This window comes from Lampetra fluviatilis, chromosome 68 (assembly GCF_964198595.1).
Source record: "Lampetra fluviatilis chromosome 68, kcLamFluv1.1, whole genome shotgun sequence".
Taxonomy (NCBI): Eukaryota; Metazoa; Chordata; class Hyperoartia; order Petromyzontiformes; family Petromyzontidae; genus Lampetra; species Lampetra fluviatilis.
In genome coordinates, this window is record NC_136342.1 from 3552660 (window position 1) to 3570358 (window position 17699).

Here is a 17699-nt window from a genome sequence, read left to right on the forward strand (position 1 = left end):
CTAACATGCCTCCCCCCTCTCTCCACCTCAGCCCTAACGTTTCACGCGTGGTGGTGGTGGTGGTGTGTGCGGTGGTGGTGGTGGTGGTGGTGGTGTGCGGTGGTGGTGGTGGTGTGTGCAGCACTTTGAAGAGAACCCCTACTTTGAGAACAAAGTAATCTCCAAGGAGTTCCACCTCAACGAGCGGGGCGACCCCTCCTCCAAGTCCACGGAAATCAAGTGGAAGCCTGGCAAGGTGTGTAGCCTGTGTGTGTGTGGTGTGTGTGTGGTGTATGTGTGTGTAGCCTGTGTGTGGTGTGTGTGTAGACTGTGTGTGGTGTGTGTGTGTATATACCCTGTGTGTGTGTGGGGAGCGGTAGTGTAACGATTAGCGCCACGCTGCGCTACGAACCCGACACCCAGAGTTCGATTCCTGCTCACGGCCAACACCAGTGACGATTATCCAAACCGGTCTTGGGCCTCCCCTAGGTCGACTCAGCCTCGTGAGTAACTGGTTGCGGTGTGTAGTAAACATCGTCACTCGGGAGACAAAGGCGACCGGGTGTGGTGCTGGCCACCCACCCCCTCGTGTGCCGTGCCGGCCTTCATAAGTACTCGCTAACAACACTTGCCCCAACAGTCTGTGAAGGCCTGCACGTGTGTGTGGCCTGTGTGTGTGTGTGTGCGCGTGTGTGTGTGTGTGTGACCTGTGTGTGTGTGTAGCCTGTGTGTGTGTGTGTGACCTGTGTGTGTGTGTAGCCTGTGTGTGTGTGTGTGTGCATCCTTGCCTGTGTGTGTGTGTAGCCTGTGTAGTTAGTTATGCCACTATAGCAAGATGTTGACTACCTCGCCCTGGGAAACAGGAGATTGTGGGTTCGATCCCGACCCCCGACTTCTTTACATGTAGATGTTGCACGTCTCTCCCCGTGGTAGCGTGGATCTGTCTCCGGGGTTCACCGTTTCCCCCCCTCCAACGTTTAGAGTCGATGTCGCGTGTTTAGAGTTTTTGGCTGCTGCTTGCTGTGTGTTACGACGTGACGTTGTTGATGAGCCGCTTTGTCTAGCTGCTGCCATTCGTGGTGGCCGGGTCGCTTCTGAAAAAGAGCACAATTCTGTGAGTCTCTTATAACCGCTTTGCCGTTACTTATTGCCTATTATGGACTCGCATTATTGTCCCATCATCTCATAGAGTCCCTGGCACGTAATGATATGCTGCACAGTGGCAGCGGGGGTCGCAAAATGCCGATTTATTACTAATAAACCCCAATGATCCGATCGAAATTAGGGATTTCGATCGGATCATTGGGGGGGGCACGTGTCACCCCACTGGCTTCGCCAGTAGAGGTGACCCCTAGAGGTCACGTGGTGAAACCCATAGAGGTCACGCGGTGACATGCATAGAGGTCACGCGGTGACACGCATAGAGGTCACGCGGTGACACGCATAGAGGTCACGCGGTGACACGCATAGAGGTCACGCGGTGAGACCCATAGAGGTCACGTGGTGAGACCCATAGAGGTCACGTGGTGACACGGTGAGACCCCCATAGAGGTCACGCGGTGACACGCATAGAGGTCACGCGGTGAGACCCATAGAGGTCACGCGGCGAGACCCATAGAGGTCACGCGGTGAGACCCATAGAGGTCACGCGGCGAGACCCATAGAGGTCACGCGGTGAGACCCATAGAGGTCACGCGGCGAGACCCATAGAGGTCACGCGGCGAGACCCATAGAGGTCACGCGGCGAGACCCATAGAGGTCACGCGGCGAGACCCATAGAGGTCACGCGGCGAGACCCATAGAGGTCACGCGGCGAGACCCATAGAGGTCACGCGGCGAGACCCATAGAGGTGACGCGGTGAGACCCCCATAGAGGTCACGCGGCGAGACCCATAGAGGTCACGCGGTGAGACCCATAGAGGTCACGCGGCGAGACCCATAGAGGTGACGCGGTGAGACCCCCATAGAGGTGACGCGGTGAGACCCATAGAGGTGACGCGGTGAGACCCATAGAGGTCACGCGGTGAGACCCATAGAGGTCACGCGGTGAGAGACCCATAGAGGTCACGCGGTGAGAGACCCATAGAGGTCACGCGGTGAGACCCATAGAGGTCACGCGGTGAGACCCATAGAGGTCACGCGGTGAGACCCAGAGGTCACGCGGTGACACGCATAGAGGTCACGTGGTGAGACCCCCATAGAGGTCACGCGGTGAGACCCCCATAGAGGTCACGCGGTGACACGCATAGAGGTCACGCGGTGAGACCCATAGAGGTCACGCGGTGAGACCCATAGAGGTCACGCGGCGAGACCCATAGAGGTCACGCGGCGAGACCCATAGAGGTCACGCGGCGAGACCCATAGAGGTCACGCGGCGAGACCCATAGAGGTCACGCGGCGAGACCCATAGAGGTCACGCGGCGAGACCCATAGAGGTCACGCGGCGAGACCCATAGAGGTCACGCGGCGAGACCCATAGAGGTCACGCGGCGAGACCCATAGAGGTCACGCGGCGAGACCCATAGAGGTCACGCGGCGAGACCCATAGAGGTCACGCGGCGAGACCCATAGAGGTCACGCGGCGAGACCCATAGAGGTCACGCGGCGAGACCCATAGAGGTCACGCGGCGAGACCCATAGAGGTCACGCGGTGAGACCCATAGAGGTCACGCGGTGACACCCATAGAGGTCACGCGGTGACACCCATAGAGGTCACGCGGTGAGACCCATAGAGGTCACGTGACACCCATAGAGGTCACGCGGTGAGACCCATAGAGGTCACGCGGTGAGACCCATAGAGGTCACGCGGTGAGACCCATAGAGGTCACGCGGTGACACCCATAGAGGTCACGCGGTGAGACCCATAGAGGTCACGCGGTGAGACCCATAGAGGTCACGTGACACCCATAGAGGTCACACGAAGAGACGTAAGTTACAGATACAGCTATCGTGCTGTGACGGTTCCACCTGAAGACGGAAGCTTGTGTTGCCTCCGAAACGTCGTGATTTTTATTTTATTTTTATTTCACTTTTATTAATTGCAATTTTTTTACCTACTGAAAAAAACCTAAGAATATGCAAAGAGAACCCACACGGGTACAGCGTCGCGTCGAGAATTACGCGGAGATAACGTGTGGAGACCCATCTCTCTCCCTTCCCCCATCTCTCGCCTCCACCCGTCGCTCGCTCGCCCACAGGACCTGACGAAGCGCAGCGGCGTCGGCGCCAAGGGCAAGGGCGGGCGCAAGCGGCAGCACGAGGAGCCGGAGAGCTTCTTCACCTGGTTCACCGACCACTCGGACGCTGGCGCCGACGAGCTCGGGGAGGTCATCAAGGACGACATCTGGCCCAACCCGCTACAGTTCTACCTGGTGCGGCCGGCACTGGCACGCACGCACACACGCACGGGCTGGGGCACGCACGCACGGGCTGGGGTATACACACGCACGGGCTGGGGCATACACACGCACGGGCTGGGGCATACACACGCGGGCTGGGGCATACACACGCGGGCTGGGGCATACACACACGGGCTGGGGCATACATACGCGGGCTGGGGCATACACACACGGGCTGGGACATACACACACGGGCTGGGGCATACACACAGGGCTGGGGCATACACACACGGGCTGGGGCATGCACACAGGGCTGGGGCATACACACACGGGCTGGGGCATGCACACGCGGGCTGGGGCATACATACGCGGGCTGGGGCATACACACACGGGCTGGGGCATACACACAGGGCTGGGGCATACACACAGGGCTGGGGCATACACACACGGGCTGGGGCATGCACACGCGGGCTGGGGCATACATACGCGGGCTGGGGCATACACACACGGGCTGGGGCATACACACAGGGCTGGGGCATACACACAGGGCTGGGACATACACACACGGGCTGGGACGTACACACACAGGGCTGGGGCATACACACAGGGGCTGGCGCATACATACGCGGGCTGGGGCATACACACAGGGCTGGGGCATACACACAGGGCTGGGACATACACACACGGGCTGGCGCATACATACACGGGCTGGGACATACACACACGGCGGTTGTGGTTGTGGTTGTGGCTGTGGCAGTGTTGTTGTGGTTGGTGTGTTTGTGGCGGTTGGTGTGTTTGTGGCGGTTGGTGTGTTTGTGGCGGTTGGTGTGTGTGTGGCGGTTGGTGTGTGTGGCGGTTGTTGTGGCGGTTGTTGTGGCGGTTGTTGTGGCGGTTGTTGTGCCCGCACCAATGCGCCTGCCTCTGCAGGCCCCCGACATGGAGGGCGAGGAGGGCGACGAAGATGACGAAGACGACGAGGATGGCGACGGAGACGGCCTGGAGGACATTGACGAGGAGGACGACGAGGGGGAGGATGAGGAAGAGGAGGAGGAGGGAGAGGTGAGCTCACCGCCGCCACTACCGTGTCCACCACTACTGCTCACTTACCACCTCCACTACCACCACCGCTCGCCACCACTACCACCACCGCTCGCCACCACTACCACCACCGCTCGCCACCACTACCACCACCGCTCACCACCACTACCACCACCGCTCACCACCACCGCTCGCCACCACTACCACCACCGCTCGCCACCACTACCACCACCGCTCACCACCACTACCACCACCGCTCACCACCACCGCTCACCACCACTACCACCACCGCTCGCCACCACTACCACCACCGCTCACCACCACTACCACCACCGCTCACCACCACTACCACCACCGCTCACCTCCACTACCACCACCGCTCACCTCCACTACCACCACCGCTCACCACCACCGCTCACCACCACTACCACCACCGCTCACCACCACTACCACCACCGCTCACCACCACTACCACCACCGCTCACCTCCACTACCACCACCGCTCACCTCCACTACCACCACCGCTCACCACCACCGCTCACCACCACTACCACCACCGCTCACCTCCACTACCACCACCGCTCACCTCCACTACCACCACCGCTCACCACCACCGCTCACCACCACTACCACCACCGCTCGCCACCACTACCACCACCGCTCACCTCCACTACCACCACCGCTCACCACCACCGCTCACCACCACTACCACCACCGCTCACCACCACTACCACCACCGCTCGCCACCACCGCTCACCACCACTACCACCACCGCTCACCTCCACTACCACCACCGCTCGCCACCACCGCTCACCACCACTACCACCACCGCTCACCACCACTACCACCACCGCTCGCCACCACCGCTCACCACCACTACCACCACCGCTCACCACCACTACCACCACCGCTCACCACCACCGCTCACCTCCACTACCACCACCGCTCACCACCACTACCACCACCGCTCGCCACCACCGCTCACCTCCACTACCACCACCGCTCACCACCACCGCTCACCACCACTACCACCACCGCTCACCACCACTACCACCACCGCTCGCCACCACCGCTCACCACCACTACCACCACCGCTCACCACCACTACCACCACCGCTCACCACCACCGCTCACCACCACTACCACCACCGCTCACCTCCACTACCACCACCGCTCACCTCCACTACCACCACCGCTCACCACCACCGCTCACCACCACTACCACCACCGCTCGCCACCACCGCTCACCTCCACTACCACCACCGCTCACCACCACCGCTCACCACCACTACCACCACCGCTCACCTCCACTACCACCACCGCTCACCACCACCGCTCGCCACCACTACCACCACCGCTCACCTCCACTACCACCACCGCTCACCACCACCGCTCACCACCACTACCACCACCGCTCACCTCCACTACCACCACCGCTCACCACCACCGCTCGCCACCACTACCACCACCGCTCACCTCCACTACCACCACCGCTCACCACCACCGCTCACCACCACTACCACCACCGCTCACCACCACTACCACCACCGCTCACCACCACCGCTCACCACCACTACCACCACCGCTCACCTCCACTACCACCACCGCTCACCACCACTACCACCACCGCTCGCCACCACTACCACCACCGCTCACCACCACCGCTCGCCACCACTACCACCACCGCTCACCACCACTACCACCACCGCTCACCACCACCGCTCGCCACCACTACCACCACCGCTCGCCACCACTACCACCACCGCTCGCCACCACCGCTCACCACCACTACCACCACCGCTCACCACCACTACCACCACCGCTCACCACCACTACCACCACCGCTCACCACCACTACCACCACCGCTCGCCACCACCGCTCGCCACCACTACCACCACCGCTCACCACCACTACCACCACCGCTCGCCACCACCGCTCGCCACCACTACCACCACCGCTCGCCACCACTACCACCACCGCTCGCCACCACCGCTCGCCACCACTACCACCACCGCTCACCACCACTACCACCACCGCTCACCACCACTACCACCACCGCTCGCCACCACCGCTCGCCACCACTACCACCACCGCTCGCCACCACTACCACCACCGCTCGCCACCACCGCTCGCCACCACTACCACCACCGCTCACCACCACTACCACCACCGCTCGCCACCACTACCACCACCGCTCGCCACCACTACCACCACCGCTCACCACCACTACCACCACCGCTCGCCACCACCGCTCGCCACCACTACCACCACCGCTCGCCACCACTACCACCACCGCTCGCCACCACCGCTCGCCACCACTACCACCACCGCTCACCACCACTACCACCACCGCTCGCCACCACCGCTCGCCACCACTACCACCACCGCTCGCCACCACCGCTCGCCACCACTACCACCACCGCTCGCCACCACTACCACCACCGCTCACCACCACCGCTCGCCACCACTACCACCACCGCTCGCCACCACTACCACCACCGCTCGCCACCACCGCTCGCCACCACTACCACCACCGCTCGCCACCACTACCACCACCGCTCGCCACCACCGCTCGCCACCACTACCACCACCGCTCACCACCACTACCACCACCGCTCACCACCACTACCACCACCGCTCACCACCACTACCACCACCGCTCGCCACCACTACCACCACCGCTCGCCACCACCGCTCGCCACCACTACCACCACCGCTCACCACCACTACCACCACCGCTCGCCACCACTACCACCACCGCTCGCCACCACTACCACCACCGCTCGCCACCACTACCACCACCGCTCGCCACCACTACCACCACCGCTCGCCACCACTACCACCACCGCTCGCCACCACTACCACCACCGCTCACCACCACTACCACCACCGCTCGCCACCACTACCACCACCGCTCGCCACCACTACCACCACCGCTCGCCACCACCGCTCGCCACCACTACCACCACCGCTCGCCACCACTACCACCACCGCTCACCACCACCGCTCACCACCACCGCTCACCACCACCGCTCACCTCCACTACCACCACCGCTCGCCACCACCGCTCACCACCACCGCTCACCACCACCGCTCACCTCCACCGCTCACCTCCACTACCACCACCGCTCACCACCACCGCTCACCACCACCGCTCACCACCACCGCTCGCCACCACTACCACCACCGCTCGCCACCACCGCTCGCCACCACTACCACCACCGCTCACCACCACTACCACCACCGCTCACCACCACCGCTCACCACCACCGCTCACCACCACCGCTCACCTCCACTACCACCACCGCTCGCCACCACCGCTCGCCACCACTACCACCACCACTACCACCACCGCTCACCACCACCGCTCGCCACCACTACCACCACCGCTCACCACCACCGCTCACCACCACTACCACCACCGCTCACCACCACTACCACCACCGCTCACCTCCACTACCACCACCGCTCACCACCACTACCACCACCGCTCACCACCACTACCACCACCGCTCACCACCACTACCACCACCGCTCGCCACCACTACCACCACCGCTCACCACCACTACCACCACCGCTCACCACCACTACCACCACCGCTCACCTCCACTACCACCACCGCTCACCACCACTACCACCACCGCTCACCTCCACTACCACCACCGCTCACCTCCACTACCACCACCGCTCACCACCACTACCACCACCGCTCACCACCACTACCACCACCGCTCACCACCACTACCACCACCGCTCACCACCACTACCACCACCGCTCACCTCCACTACCACCACCGCTCACCACCACTACCACCACCGCTCACCTCCACTACCACCACCGCTCACCACCACTACCACCACCGCTCACCTCCACTACCACCACCGCTCACCTCCACTACCACCACCGCTCACCACCACTACCACCACCGCTCACCTCCACTACCACCACCGCTCACCTCCACTACCACCACCGCTCACCTCCACTACCACCACCGCTCACCTCCACTACCACCACCGCTCACCTCCACTACCACCACCGCTCACCACCACTACCACCACCGCTCACCTCCACTACCACCACCGCTCACCACCACTACCACCACCGCTCACCTCCACTACCACCACCGCTCACCTCCACTACCACCACCGCTCACCACCACTACCACCACCGCTCACCACCACTACCACCACCGCTCGCCACCACTACCACCACCGCTCACCACCACCGCTCACCACCACTACCACCACCGCTCACCACCACTACCACCACCGCTCACCTCCACTACCACCACCGCTCACCACCACTACCACCACCGCTCACCACCACTACCACCACCGCTCACCACCACTACCACCACCGCTCGCCACCACTACCACCACCGCTCACCACCACTACCACCACCGCTCACCACCACTACCACCACCGCTCACCTCCACTACCACCACCGCTCACCACCACTACCACCACCGCTCACCTCCACTACCACCACCGCTCACCTCCACTACCACCACCGCTCACCACCACTACCACCACCGCTCACCACCACTACCACCACCGCTCACCACCACTACCACCACCGCTCACCACCACTACCACCACCGCTCACCTCCACTACCACCACCGCTCACCACCACTACCACCACCGCTCACCTCCACTACCACCACCGCTCACCACCACTACCACCACCGCTCGCCACCACTACCACCACCGCTCACCTCCACTACCACCACCGCTCGCCACCACTACCACCACCGCTCGCCACCACCGCTCACCACCGCTCACCACCACTACCACCACCGCTCACCACCACTACCACCACCGCTCACCACCACTACCACCACCGCTCACCACCACTACCACCACCGCTCGCCACCACTACCACCACCGCTCACCTCCACTACCACCACCGCTCGCCACCACTACCACCACCGCTCACCTCCACTACCACCACCGCTCACCACCACTACCACCACCGCTCACCACCACTACCACCACCGCTCACCTCCACTACCACCACCGCTCGCCACCACCGCTCACCACCACTACCACCACCGCTCACCTCCACTACCACCACCGCTCACCACCACTACCACCACCGCTCACCACCACTACCACCACCGCTCACCACCACTACCACCACCGCTCGCCACCACTACCACCACCGCTCACCTCCACTACCACCACCGCTCACCACCACTACCACCACCGCTCACCTCCACTACCACCACCGCTCACCACCACTACCACCACCGCTCACCTCCACTACCACCACCGCTCACCTCCACTACCACCACCGCTCACCACCACTACCACCACCGCTCGCCACCACCGCTCACCACCGCTCACCACCACTACCACCACCGCTCACCACCACCGCTCACCACCACTACCACCACCGCTCACCTCCACTACCACCACCGCTCACCACCACTACCACCACCGCTCGCCACCACCGCTCACCACCGCTCACCTCCACTACCACCACCGCTCGCCACCACCGCTCACCACCACTACCACCACCGCTCGCCACCACCGCTCACCACCGCTCACCACCACCGCTCACCACCACTACCACCACCGCTCGCCACCACCGCTCACCACCACTACCACCACCGCTCACCTCCACTACCACCACCGCTCACCACCACTACCACCACCGCTCACCACCACTACCACCACCGCTCGCCACCACCGCTCACCACCACTACCACCACCGCTCACCTCCACTACCACCACCGCTCACCACCACTACCACCACCGCTCACCTCCACTACCACCACCGCTCACCACCGCTCACCACCACCGCTCACCACCACTACCACCACCGCTCACCTCCACTACCACCACCGCTCGCCACCACCGCTCACCACCACTACCACCACCGCTCACCACCACTACCACCACCGCTCGCCACCACTACCACCACCACTACCACCACCGCTCACCACCACTACCACCACCGCTCACCACCACTACCACCACCGCTCGCCACCACTACCACCACCGCTCACCTCCACTACCACCACCGCTCGCCACCACTACCACCACCGCTCACCACCACTACCACCACCGCTCGCCACCACCGCTCACCACCACTACCACCACCGCTCACCACCACTACCACCACCGCTCACCACCACCGCTCACCACCGCTCACCACCACTACCACCACCGCTCACCACCACCGCTCACCACCACCGCTCGCCACCACTACCACCACCGCTCGCCACCACCGCTCACCACCACCGCTCACCACCACTACCACCACCGCTCACCACCACCGCTCACCACCACTACCACCACCGCTCACCACCACCGCTCACCACCGCTCACCACCACTACCACCACCGCTCACCACCACCGCTCACCACCACCGCTCGCCACCACTACCACCACCGCTCGCCACCACCGCTCACCACCACCACCACCACCGCTCACCACCACCGCTCACCACCACTACCACCACCGCTCACCACCACCGCTCACCACCACCACCACCACCGCTCACCACCACCGCTCACCACCACCACCACCACCGCTCACCACCACTACCACCACCACCACCACCACCGCTCACCACCACCGCTCACCACCACCACTACCACCACCGCTCGCCACCACTACCACCACCGCTCACCACCACCGCTCACCACCACCACCACCACCCCTCACCACCACCCCTCACCACCACCGCTCACCACCACCACTACCACCACCGCTCGCCACCACTACCACCACCGCTCACCACCACCGCTCGCCACCACTACCACCACCACTACCACCACCGCTCACCACCACTACCACCACCGCTCACCACCACCGCTCGCCACCACTACCACCACCACTACCACCACCGCTCACCACCACTACCACCACCGCTCACCACCACCGCTCACCACCACCGCTCACCACCACTACCTCCACCGCTCGCCACCACTACCACCACCGCTCACCACCACTACCACCACCGCTCACCACCACTACCACCACCGCTCACCTCCACCGCTCACCACCACTACCACCACCGCTCACCACCACCGCTCACCACCACTACCACCACCGCTCGCCACCACTACCACCACCGCTCACCACCACTACCACCACCGCTCACCTCCACTACCACCACCGCTCACCTCCACTACCACCACCGCTCACCACCACTACCACCACCGCTCACCTCCACTACCACCACCGCTCACCTCCACTACCACCACCGCTCACCTCCACTACCACCACCGCTCACCTCCACTACCACCACCGCTCACCTCCACTACCACCACCGCTCACCACCACTACCACCACCGCTCACCACCACCGCTCACCACCACTACCACCACCGCTCACCACCACTACCACCACCGCTCACCTCCACTACCACCACCGCTCACCACCACTACCACCACCGCTCACCACCACTACCACCACCGCTCGCCACCACTACCACCACCGCTCACCACCACTACCACCACCGCTCACCTCCACTACCACCACCGCTCACCACCACTACCACCACCGCTCACCACCACTACCACCACCGCTCACCACCACTACCACCACCGCTCACCTCCACTACCACCACCGCTCACCACCACTACCACCACCGCTCACCACCACTACCACCACCGCTCACCACCACCGCTCACCACCACTACCACCACCGCTCACCACCACTACCACCACCGCTCACCTCCACTACCACCACCGCTCACCACCACTACCACCACCGCTCACCACCACTACCACCACCGCTCGCCACCACTACCACCACCGCTCACCACCACTACCACCACCGCTCACCTCCACTACCACCACCGCTCACCACCACTACCACCACCGCTCACCACCACTACCACCACCGCTCACCACCACTACCACCACCGCTCACCTCCACTACCACCACCGCTCACCTCCACTACCACCACCACTACCACCACCGCTCACCACCACCGCTCACCACCACCGCTCACCACCACTACCACCACCACTACCACCACCGCTCACCACCACCGCTCACCACCACTACCACCACCGCTCACCACCACTACCACCACCGCTCACCACCACTACCACCACCGCTCACCACCACCGCTCACCACCACCGCTCACCACCACTACCACCACCGCTCACCACCACTACCACCACCACTACCACCACCGCTCACCACCACTACCACCACCACTACCACCACCGCTCACCTCCACTACCACCACCGCTCACCACCACCGCTCACCACCACTACCACCACCGCTCACCACCACCGCTCACCACCACCGCTCACCACCACTACCACCACCGCTCGCCACCACCGCTCACCACCACTACCACCACCGCTCACCACCACTACCACCACCGCTCGCCACCACTACCACCACCGCTCACCACCACCGCTCGCCACCACCGCTCGCCACCACTACCACCACCGCTCACCACCACCGCTCGCCACCACCGCTCGCCACCACCGCTCGCCACCACCGCTCGCCACCACTACCACCACCGCTCGCCACCACCGCTCGCCACCACCGCTCGCCACCACCGCTCGCCACCACTACCACCACCGCTCACCACCACCGCTCGCCACCACCGCTCGCCACCACCGCTCGCCACCACCGCTCGCCACCACCACTACCACCACCGCTCACCACCACTACCACCACCGCTCACCACCACTACCACCACCGCTCGCCACCACCGCTCGCCACCACCGCTCGCCACCACTACCACCACCGCTCACCACCACTACCACCACCGCTCACCACCACTACCACCACCGCTCACCACCACTACCACCACCGCTCGCCACCACCGCTCGCCACCACCGCTCGCCACCACTACCACCACCGCTCGCCACCACCGCTCGCCACCACCGCTCGCCACCACCGCTCGCCACCACCGCTCGCCACCACTACCACCACCGCTCGCCACCACCGCTCGCCACCACCGCTCGCCACCACCGCTCGCCACCACCGCTCGCCACCACTACCACCGCCGCTCACCACCACCGCCGCTCGCCACCACCGCTCACCTCCACTACCACCTCCACCGCTCGCCACCACCGCTCACCACTCCCACCACGACTCACCGCCACTCACCACCTTCGCCATCATCGGCATCGACGCCAACGACGTCACCGATCGACATCATCGTCACCATTGTGGTATAATCGTCGTCGGGGTCATGCCGGTGGTCGTGGTGACTAATCGCTGCCCCCCCCCCCTTCGTGTTTGTGGCTGCAGGGCGAAGAGGATGGGGATGACTAAAACGGGAGCCCCCCCGCAAGTCCCCCTCTGAATTTTCACTTTATCCCAAGATAAACGACAAAAAACACACAAAAAACAAATTCATTTTTTCCGTCATCGTGATTTCTGTTTGTTCCGGCCCCGCTCCCTCGCCCCCCCCCCTCGCCCACGGCCCCCCCCCCTCCCCCCCCACCTCTCGGCAAATGAAACAAAGCGGGACACACGGGGTGTTTCCTCCTCCTCCCTTGGTGATCATTCTCATCGTTATAAAGTTATTGTTTCCCTCGGCGCCACCACCCCCCCCCCCTCCCTGCTTGGCGATGTCCCTGCGAGAGCGGCTGGCGACAGTGGAGGGTCGATCGGCCGCTCGCTCGCTCGCTCAACCAGTGGCCTGGTCACTCACTCGCTCGCCCAGTCACTCGCTCTCCCGGTCGCTCGCTCGCCCGGTTATTCGCTCGTCCGGTTACTCATCCGGTCGATGGATCGACCGACTAGTGGCCTGGTCACTCGCTCGCCCGGTCGCTCGCTCGCTCGACCAGTGACCTGGTCACTCTCCCGGTCACTCGCTCTCCCGCTCGCTCGCTCGCTCATCCGGTCGATGGATCGACCGACTAGTGGCCTGGTCACTCGCTCGCCCCCGGCTCCCCCCTTTCTTAGGCCCATTCCGCTCCCTCGCTCCGTTTGCCGAGAGAGAGAGACACGAGGTTTCCCGTTGGTCGTAGCTTCATTTTGAAGTAATTATGTTTGCTTTCCTGAAGCCCCCCCTCCCACCGCAACTCCTCCCACCACCCCGCGCCCCCCCCCTCCCGAAACTGCCCACTCCCCGACCCCCCACCAAACGCACCGTTTATTTTTGAGGTTCCCTCGCCGAGTTGTTTTCTCCGGCGCTCACTCGCTGGAGGCCGCAGGAGTAGTCTCATCCCCCCCCCCTCCACCGGTTCTGCCCGCTCGCTCGCTCTCTCGTCCACCCGCCCACGTGCCCGCTCGCTCGCTCGTCCACCCGCCCACGTGCCCGCTCGCTCGTCCACCCGCCCACGTGCCCGCTCGCTCACTCGCCCGCTCGCCCGCGTGTCCTCCCCTCCCAACGGTTGTGTGCCGCTATGCGGACACGGCGCACGTGTACAAAGCAGCTGAGTGTACGCGTAGCTTAGCGCTTGCGTGTGTCTGTGTGTGCATGTGGCCCCACCGCCATTGCGCCCCCCCTCCCACACCCCCTCGATGCCCCCCCCCCACAAAAAATCGATCCGGAACCGCGGCACACGCACGTGCGTGCGTAGAGCGTCGCCTCGCGCACCGCCGCACGCGCATCGGAGATGCGGGCGGCAAACGGAAACGCGACGACGATAACAACAACAACAACAGGGGAGTTCCAATGAAATTAATTTTCAATCGATTTTAAAAGTTACACGCAGCCTCCGGCGTCGGCTGGAGGCTGCCTTCCCCCCCCACTCGCCCACCTACCACCAAAGCGACGAGTGCCAAGGCCTACGGTGGTGGTGTCGGTGGTGGTGGTGATGTTGGTGGTGATGGTAGTGATGTTGGTGGTGATGGTGTTGTCGATGGTGGGTGGTGTCGATGGTGGGTGGTGTCGATGGTGGGTGGTGTCGATGGTGGGCGATAGTGGGGGGAGGGGGGGGGGGCACCCAGGGGGGCACCCACGATCAACTCGGCAAGCTTCGTTGTGTTCACACCCCCCCCCCTCCCCCCATCGGTATTGGCCCTGTAAATAAATCTGAACGATAAAACTTACTACAAGTCTCGCAACCTCTGGGCGCTCCTACCGCTCTGGCCCATGGGGGGGGACCCGCCACCCCCCCCCACCCCCCTCACCCCCCTCACCCCTCCCACCCCCCTCACCCCCCCCCACCCCCCTCACCCCCCTCACCCCCCCCACCTTACCGTCAGCGGTGACGTCGTCTCGTCGCCCGGGTAGAGTGTGGGGTGGTCGCTCGGGGGAGCGGCGGCCTGACAGTGCCACCGTCGTCACCACCACCGTCGCCGCCACTACCACCGTCGCTACCACCACCACCGTCGCTACCACCACCACCGCTACCACCACCACCGCTACCACCACCACCGTCGCCGCCACCACCACCGCTACCACCACCACCGTCGCTACCACCACCACCGTCGCTACCACCACCACCGTCGCTACCACCACCACCGTCACTACCACCACCACCGTCACCACCACCACCGTCGCTACCACCACCACCGTCACTACCACCACCACCGCTACCACCGTCACTACCACCACCACCGCTACCACCACCACCGTCGCTACCACCACCACCGTCGCTACCACCACCACCGTCGCCGCTACCACCACCACCGTCGCCACCACCACCACCGTCACCACCACCACCGTCGCCACCACCACCACCGTCGTCGCTACCACCACCACCGTCGCCGCTACCACCACCACCGTCGTCGCTACCACCACCACCGTCGCTACCACCACCACCGTCGCTACCACCACCACCGTCGCCACCACCACCACCGTCGTCGCTACCACCACCACCGTCGCCACCACCACCACCGTCACCACCACCACCGTCGCTACCACCACCACCGTCGCCACCACCACCACCGTCGTCGCTACCACCACCACCGTCACCACCACCACCGCTGCCACTACGACCGCTATCATCGCCGCTGGAGGGGGGGGGGGCGGGTGGGTTTGGGGCAGGGGGGGGGGGGCAGTTAGTTTAGCGTAGCCACCTTTAACCCCCCCCCCCCCGTAGGTTCCTCGCCGGGTCGCAGAGTTCGTGTCTCGCAGCGTCTTGTCGGCCGCCTTCGCTTTCTTTGTGTGGGGTGGGGTGGGCTGGGTGAGCCGGGGGGGGGCTGGGTGAGCGGGGGGGGGGCTGGGTGAGCGGGGGGGGGGTGTGGGTTGTGAGGGGGGGGGGGTTCGCTGTTATTAAATGTGAGTGTCCCCCCCCCCCCCCACTACTCCCCACTACTCCCCACTACTCCCCAGCGAAGTTGTGTAGGAGGTTTAAACTCATCGGTGGTGGTGGTGGCTCTCAATCTCTCTCCTCTCGGAAATCCATTTTGGTTGTTCTCCACGTAACCCCGCCCCCAGCCCCTCCCCCCCAGCCCCTCCCCCCCCAGCCCCTCCCCCCCCAGCCCCTCCCCCTCCCAGCCCCTCCCCCCCGCCCGCCGTTCCGTTTTTATTTCGTTGCAGATGATGAGTTACGTATTTTAAAACGAACATCGTGAGCGTCTGTCTGTTTTTTGGTACAATAAAGACGACCCGTTCTGACGCCCACGCTCCCCTTGTGTGATGGGGTGGGGGGACCTACAGAGTCCTATAGAAACCTATAGTGCTCGAGACCTACAGAGTCCTATAGAGACCTACAGAGTCCTATAGAAGCCCATAGTAATCGAGACCTACAGTCCTATAGAAACCCATAGTGATCGAGACCTACAGAGTCCTATAGAAACCCATAGTGATCGATCGTGATCGAGACCCACAGAGTCTTATAGAAAGCCATAGTGCTCGAGACCTACAGAGTCCTATAGAGTCCCACAGAGACCCATAGACCCATTCTCATAGAGACCCATGCTGGTAGAGACCCACCGAGACCCATACTAAAACTAACCTTTACATTTCACCAGGTTAACCAATCGGCTTATTGTCACGCGGGAAGTTATGTCAGGCAAAAAAGAAATCCACGCGATAACAGGAAGAGCGAGAGACGCAAACCCCAAATCTACAGCAGCAGCAGGCATCAGGGTCTGGGTTGAACCCACGACCTCCTGTGCACCAGGCGAGGTAGTTAACATCTCAGCCACCGTGATGATGAGAGAGACGCAAACTCCAAATATACAGCAGCAGCAGGCATCGTCAGGGTCGGGATCGAACCCACTAACACCCAGACTCACCTGGGAGTCACTGTAACACACCCAGACTCACCTGGGAGTCACTGTAACACACCCAGACTCACCTGGGTGTCACTGTAACACACCCAGACTCACCTGGGAGTCACTGTAACACACCCAGACTCACCTGGGAGTCACTGTAACACACCCAGACTCACCTGACAGTCACTGTAACACACCCAGACTCACCTGGGAGTCACTGTAACACACCCAGACTCACC

General features: G+C 63.6%; 1 protein-coding gene across 2 annotated transcripts in view; it reads left to right on the plus strand.

Annotated features, from left to right (window-relative positions):
* Nucleotides 1-16860, plus strand: part of SET (SET nuclear proto-oncogene) — a 31087-nt gene extending 14227 nt beyond the window's left edge. Inside the window, exons 5-8 of one of the 2 annotated variants that reach the window (XM_078883040.1) lie at nt 122-235; nt 3177-3350; nt 4245-4376; nt 13594-16860. In XM_078883040.1, coding sequence (XP_078739166.1) covers nt 122-235; nt 3177-3350; nt 4245-4376; nt 13594-13617 — 444 coding nt within the window. In that variant the 3' untranslated portion in view covers nt 13618-16860. The remainder of the gene's footprint in view (nt 1-121; nt 236-3176; nt 3351-4244; nt 4377-13593) is intronic. The other variant, XM_078883041.1, reaches the window with a different exon arrangement.
* Nucleotides 16861-17699: the final 839 nt, after the last annotated feature.